The sequence below is a fragment of the Electrophorus electricus genome, chromosome 2, assembly GCF_041902795.1.
Source record: "Electrophorus electricus isolate QZ-2024a chromosome 2, ASM4190279v1, whole genome shotgun sequence".
Lineage (NCBI taxonomy): Eukaryota > Metazoa > Chordata > Actinopteri > Gymnotiformes > Gymnotidae > Electrophorus > Electrophorus electricus.
This window is the reverse complement of record NC_137498.1, coordinates 1,395,151-1,402,500: the sequence shown is the minus strand read 5'-3', so window position 1 is coordinate 1,402,500 and position 7,350 is coordinate 1,395,151. Positions and strand designations below refer to the sequence as shown.

General features: G+C 47.2%; 1 protein-coding gene across 1 annotated transcript in view; it reads right to left on the bottom strand.

The window, feature by feature from the left end:
* The window catches only part of LOC113568518 (laminin subunit alpha-2-like), a 53,478-nt gene extending 46,424 nt beyond the window's left edge, over positions 1–7,054 (bottom strand). Inside the window, exons 1-3 of the mRNA XM_081694908.1 lie at positions 7,038–7,054; positions 5,174–5,301; positions 4,458–4,544 (exon numbers count right to left, since the gene is read on the bottom strand). Coding sequence (XP_081551034.1) covers positions 4,458–4,544; positions 5,174–5,265 — 179 coding nt within the window. The 5' untranslated portion in view covers positions 5,266–5,301; positions 7,038–7,054. The remainder of the gene's footprint in view (positions 1–4,457; positions 4,545–5,173; positions 5,302–7,037) is intronic.
* Between the last annotated feature and the right edge of the window lie 296 nt (positions 7,055–7,350).

Below are 7,350 nucleotides of genomic sequence, written 5' to 3'. Positions count from 1 at the left end.
AGCAAGCAAACCTCGCTGTGCCAGCTACATGACATGAACCCACAGGCTCCTATAACATAGCAATTAACCCTGCTCCAGGTTCTGTGATACACAATGTGTGTAGCACGCCTCTCTTGTATCACACAGTGTGTGTAAGACACCTGTCTCTCTCTCCAATGTTGTCTGAGGAATCACACACACACACAGCACTCCTTCACTAGCATGTCCCTGGTTTGTGTGTGGTGTGTGGACACACTATGATATGGTTATTCTTAACCCCCAGGTGTCGGGCCCTGCCCCTCAGTACCCCGCCCACAGCGGTTCTCCACCCCCCTCGGCACAGACGAGTGGAACCAGGTGTCTAGGACAGCTGCTAAATATAACGGCATCCTCCAGTCGGACTATAAACATAAAAAACACGCTCATACAAACACACACACACACATCTTTCATAAGCCTAACTGTGTGTTGACAAGTAAGTTAAGAGATCTAAGTGACACACTATTACAGTCAGACCAACATCACAGGAAAAAAAAAACAGAGACAGATAGACTACTGAATGGACATTTATGAACTGGCCCTTCCAAAGTGCTCCCCACTGCCCCCTATAGGCCACACAGCAGGGCCTTGACCTCTGAGAGCAGGTACAGGCTTGCCTCCCTGTATGTGTGTGTGTGTGTGTCTGGTCAGGCTCTGCCTCCCTCCTTAGCTCAGCTGACTCTCCTAATGGCATTTTGGTCTTCTACACCTCTGTTGTCATTTAATTTCTCTCTTCTTCTCTATTCTTCACCTTCTCTCCTCTACATCCTCTCCACCTTATCTCTTCATTCTTCCCACAATCATTTATCACTTCTCTCTCTCTCTCTCTCTCTTCCTCCCTCTCTGTCTCTTTCTTTGTCTCGGTCTCTCTCCATCTGTATGGTATCAGTGACAGGGTAAGAGTAGCGAGAGAAGGGGCCAATGACAGGCTCCGCCCCAGGGGATTGCAGGGGGCCACCTCCATCTGTCTGTGGAGGCGGGGTCACAGGCCACTTAGCCTTGCGCTATTTTTTGCCACTGGAGTGAGCACACGTCTGAACGTCTGAGCTTCCAGACGTTTACTCCAGCCGGGTTGCGTGTGAATCGTGTGTTTTTCTGCGTGTGTTTTGTGCTGTGTGTCAAAATTCTCCCTCCGGGTGTAAACGTGTACATTTTACAGGGTCACATTTCTCTCAGAAGGGTCGTGACACACCACCCAGAATTCTCAGCCACCAACACAGCCAAACTCTAGGGCTGGGCAACCCACTCCTGGACTTGGGAAACATCTCTAGAATGATTCAGACACCGAATGTCCGCCGACGCATTTTCTGGAATATTCTGAACATCCTGAAGACGCCATAACGAATGCCTTCAGGAAATCAGTATCAGCAAATCTTTGTCACTAACATCGACCATAGACTGACACCCTAAGTAAGAAGGTTGTTTGACCACACCCACCAGCTGCAGCACTCTCTACAGTATATAAGTGTTCCTGTCAATAATATAGATACAGCCAACGTTAGCTGTGCTATTTAGTAATATAGACATAGACAACGATAACCATGTTATTTAGTAATGTAGATATAGACAACGTTAGCTGTGCTATTTAGTAATATAGATATAGACAACGTCAGCTGTTCTATTTAGTAATGTAGATATAGACATTAGCTGTCCTATTTAGTAATGTAGATATAGACGTTAGCTGTGCTATTTAGTAATATATAGACAAAGTTAGCTATGTTGTTTAGTAATATAGACATAGACAAAGTTAGCTATGTTATTTAGTAATGTAGATATAGATGTAAGCTATGTTATTTAGTAATATAGACATAGACAACCTTAGCTGTTATTTAGTAATGTAGATATAGATGTTAGCTATATTATTTAGTAATGTAGATATTGCCAACATTAACTACATTAACGTTAGTAAGTAAGAAAAGATTTATTTGTGAAGCACCTTTCTAAGCAAAGCTACAAGTCAGTTTAGTTTGGTTTTTTTAACGGATCCTTGGACTCAGTAAGTCTAATGTCCAAAGGCAAGGTGTATTACAGGTCAGGGTGTACCACAGGTCAGGGTGTAATCACAGGTCAGAGTGTACCTCAGGTTAGGGTGTACCATAGGTCAGGGTGTAATCACAGGTCAGGGTGTACCATAGTATAGGACTATGTACTGCAAAAACACAGTTACTCTTCGGTCTCGATGTAGTCCTTGGGACTGATAACATGTGCTGACTGAGTCCTGGCGTGTGAATAGTGGACTAATATGTCGGTACAGAGCCATGAAAGAGCTGGTGTGTCAAGGCCTAAAATTCACAGGAAATCAGTAAAGGGCAGCCGGAATAATATTGTGTATCCATGAGCCACTGCATTTTGAATTAAGTGAATCCACAGAATCAAGGCCAGATTATTTTTAAAAATAGACCACATGTTCACTTAAAACACTCTAGAACACACCCAACACTAAGAGTTCAATCACAATCGACTAGAAATGAATACCACAAGGAAAAACAAGCCCCCCTTTCAACATGTTTTCGGGGAGGATATCGTCAGAAGATACAGTACAGTCTTCTCCAAGGAAACTCAAAAACCTCTCTGCTCTGGGAAGACTTCAGTACGCGTGGAAGGAAACGCAATATTTGTTTTAAGATGATTAATTTCATCAACAGAGAACTTTACAAAAAAAAAAAAAAAGGTTCAGAATCAATCACAGAGTTAGGGGTACTCTATGTGACACTGTTTACAAGGGAGTCTATAGTCAGAAACAACAAAAAAGCCCTTGTATGTGTGCTGTTGTTAAATGAAATATTAAAAACGTGCCATGAAATGAGACCACTGGTCTGTCAAGCAGAAACAGCGACGCTGAAGTTGGGTCTTGCTTGAGCTGTCTACAAACCCCGTTCAAATGCAAAACATCGCTCATTTATTCAAGGTGGGGACGTTCCAAGAGGTTTTCACCTCACTGTAGCAGGGGCACGCTCGTGAAAATAAGAATTCTCATGGTGAACGGGAAGAGTGTGTGAGCATACGAGGGCCAGGTGTACAGGGCCAAATTCAAATTTCCTTTCCTACACTGTGTTAAAAATAATTTGCACATAAGGTGGGGCTTGTTTAGTTCATAAATCAAGTTTGCTTACTTACTCTGTAAAAAACTGTTCAGAGTAAAATGTGTCATTATTAGCTGGCTGATGGGCAGGGCTGACACAGGGTTGGCGGTGAGGTCTGTGCTGGTGGGCGGGGCTTACACGTGTGGCAGTGAGGTCTGTGCTGGTGGGCGGGGCTTACACGTGTGGCAGTGAGGTCTGTGCTGGTGGGCGGGGCTTACACATGTGGCCGTGAGGTCTGTGCTGGTGGGTGAGGAGTCATGTTTGAAAACAATGGGAATACTGTAATGGAAATACTTTCCTCATTCTTACTAATGGTGTGTGTGTGTGTGTATGTGGAGAACTCAGGATAGACCCAAGAACCAATTCCTAAGCCAAGCACCCTTACTTGTCTTGTCGTGATATTTACTAACAATTACAGTGTAACACCGCACGCACACACACACACACCTCAGACCAGCATAGCAGCACGGCCGAATGCCAGACTCGACTTGCTGTAACGTCGTTCCTTTTCTCAGAGTCCCTCAGGCGTCCAGACTTACTGACTGCAGACCACACAACCCTCCGGGCTAAAAATATCAGGGCACCAGAAGAGAGACCAGAGTCACCCCGCTCTGGGCCGGGGGTGGGACGGACATAACCTCTACCGCGTAAAAACCTCAGATGCCCCAGAGAAAAGAGGGAATTTCATTTTAATTACAAAGTACTAAAAGAAATCACTGTACTTGGACTCAGTCAAGCTGGCGCTATCCGCTGTGGACTGTGCAGGGTGTTTAGCCAGCGGACACCAGCGGAGCACAGCCAGTAGCAGCAGATTCTAAATGCAGTCACATTAAATTTGGACTAATCTGGACTGCCGTCACTGGGCTATTGACCCGGGTCAAAATTAATCCAGAGTAAACGTGTTTCATTAGACTTAAAGAAACTGCGTAGGGCCAGACTCGCTCTTGGCGAGACGAGATGAGCCAATCGATGATCCGAAGAGGGGGGTCATGCTCATCAAGCCTCTCACTGTGGTTGGGCCTGGTCTGGAGTCAGCCCTGTGTGCTCTGTCTTAGTTAACACAGGTAAAGAGGTGGTATGCTGCTGATCCCAGATCAGCCCCTGACCACGCTCACTCAAGCGCTGCTGTCGCGTCCCGCAGGGCTGAATTTTTCCCTCCGTTACTGTTGCAGCCCGGAGTGACATCACCGGATAGCACACGGCATTCAGAAGACCCTGTGAAGCGGGTTCCCAAGTTCCAGAGGGGGACCAGGCACAGGGCCTGTTCGGCCTAGTCACTGCAGACGCTCGCGCGGCACAGAACACACCTGAGCGTGTGTGTGTGTGTGTGTGAGAGAGAGAGAGAGAGACTCTTACCTCTCACAGCGCAGCCCCGCGTAGGCTGCCTGGCACTGGTCACAGGTCAGCTGACCGTCCTCGTCCTGGTGGCATGTGGGACTGAAGCTGAGATGTTTGTGAGCCCACGTCGCCGTCAGAACACAAAGAAGAAAAGAGAAACAGTTCAAAACCACCATCCTTCTGTCCCTCACGAGAACATCGACATCTCTGACACTCTTTCACAGACATACAGAGAGGGAGGGAGGGAGAGAGAGAGAGAGAGAGAGAGGGAGAGAGAGAGAGAGAGAGAGAGAGAGAGAGGGAGGGAGAGAGAGAGAGAGAGAGAGAGAGAGAGAGGGTGGGGGGGACAGAGGTTCCAAAGATAGTGTCTTAGCTGGTTATGTGATGAGGAAAAGAAGCTCAGATTTCAGTGTGTGTGTGTGTGTGTTTAGGGAGGTTCGGGGGAGCAACTCTTTCTTTAGCCCCTCTGGACAGGGCAGCGGAATGCTCAGCTGCTGGGTTCTGTTGCCCGCAGTGCTAGGGTTGCCAGGTAGCCATTAGAATACTAGAGTGGAGAAGTGGAGGAGTGGAGTGGAGGGGCAGTGGTAGTGTGTGTGAGAGACTAGGCCTAAAATCAGCACTGGGCCTGCCGTGACCCTTGACCCCTGACAGAGCCGGTATTGGCTGATGGGTTGAATCAGGTGTGTACGACCCCATTCAGGGGTCATGAGGGGACAGGATGTGACGTCACACACTTGTTTGCTGGGCTTTGTAGTGGGCAGGAACATGGCGTGCAGTCGCTGGTGGTTCCTTTGGTGGCGTCGCCATAGTAACCAGGTGCACACATCTCGCAGTTAGTGCCTCTGGTATGGTGTTTACAGTCCTGTGAAGAACACACACATGTGCACACACCAATTTAAATTGTGAAGTATCTGCGAAACGCACGTCACAACTATTAATGACCCTCAGGGACACGTGTTCCTCATGTTCACACTCCGGGTGGGAGTGGTGATGCAGAGAGGGAGACTGACAGGAAGAGAGAGCTGGAGAGAAGACTCGAGATACACACACTCACACACACACACACACACACACACACACACACACGCACGCACGCACACACACACACACACACACACACACACACAGACAGGCTGTGTTTTGTGCAGATGGGCTTTGATTAAAACTACTCAGTAATTACAAAAGTACCTTATTCTGTCACGTTCACAAACACAGACTCTTCCCTCACACATAAACATGCTTTGACACATGCTATGGCCCTGCACACACACACACACACACACACACACACACACACACACACACACACACACACACTGACAGGGGCAAGTCCTCATTGCATCCAGGTTGTTCTCTAAAAACAACATACATCCGTTACAGGGAGGATTATGGTCCCTACATTCTCAGATTAGGGTTAACAGTGTGGATTATTGATTGATTATTAGGTCTCATCTCTAATGAAGCATGTTTGCTCTAAATGTATTCTGTAGGTATGAGGTGTGTGTAAAGGTTACATGATCTGTGTGTGTGTGTGTGTGTGTGTGTTTACAGTATTACTACTCCATTAAGGATATATCAGTAGGGGGGATGTGTATCTGTTATGGACATGCTAAAGCCTGTCCTCTCAACATAATCACCAAGGTAAAAACCCTTCTATACATACACTCAACACACACACACACGCACACACACACACACACTCACTCACGTGCGCACGCGCACACACACGCATGCACACAGACACACGCGCACACACACACACATACACACAAACACATATGCAGACACACACACACACGCACATGCACGCACGCACACACACACACACGCGTGCGCGCACACACACACACACGCACATCACATCACCCTAGTGTTACAGACCACATCACCCCACATCACTCCAGTGTTACTGACCACATCACTCCACATCACTCCAGTGTTATGTTCTAGTGTTAGGTTTAAGGTTCAGAGAAGTGAACCCTGACTGTTGATGTCTTTGTGTTTTGGTAATCATTTCATGTGACACCCGACCTCTAAGACAATGTGTATGTCTTCTAATGTATATGTCATCTAATGTGTATGTCCTCTAATACAATGTGCATGTTCACTAATGTGTATGTCCTCTAAGAGAATGTGTGTGTAGGTGTGTGTGTGGATGTGTGTGTAGGTGTGTGTGTAGGTGTGTGTGTAGACGTGTGCGTAGACGTGTGCATAGATGTGTGTGTAGTTGTGTGTGTAGGTGTGTGTGTAGGTGTGTGTGTAGACGTGTGTGTAGGTGTGTGTGTGGACGTGTGTGCAGGTGTGTGTGTAGATGTGTGTGTTGGTGTGTGTAGATGTGTGTGTAGGTGTGTGTGTAGGTGTGTGTGTAGATCTGTGTGTAGGTGTGTGTGTAGGTGTGTGTGTAGATGTGTGTGTAGGTGTGTGTGTAGATGTGTGTGTAGGTGTGTGTGTAGGTGTGTGTGTAGACGTGTGTGTAGGTGTGTGTGTAGGTGTGTGTGTAGGTGTGTGTGTGGAGGTTGCTCTCTGACTCTACTGTCTGTTCTGGTCTGTTGTTGTTGCCATGGCTCAGAAACTCCACTGTGATTGTGAGGACAATACCTGTGGAGAGAGCTGTGACCGCTGTTGCCCTGGTTACAACCAGAAGCCCTGGATGGCTGGGACCTTCCTGACACGCCACATCTGTGAGAGTAAGAGCCCAGAGAAAGCCGCTTCAAAACCTAGCAACAGAACCAGGCAGAACCTAGCAACAGAACCAGGCAGAACCCAGCAGAACCTAGCAACAGAACCAGGCAGAACCCAGCAGAACCTAGCAACAGAACCAGGCAGAACATAGCAACAGAACCCAAAAGAACCTACCAACAGAACCTAGTGACAGATCCCAGATCACAACAGAACCTCAAGCAAGATAAAC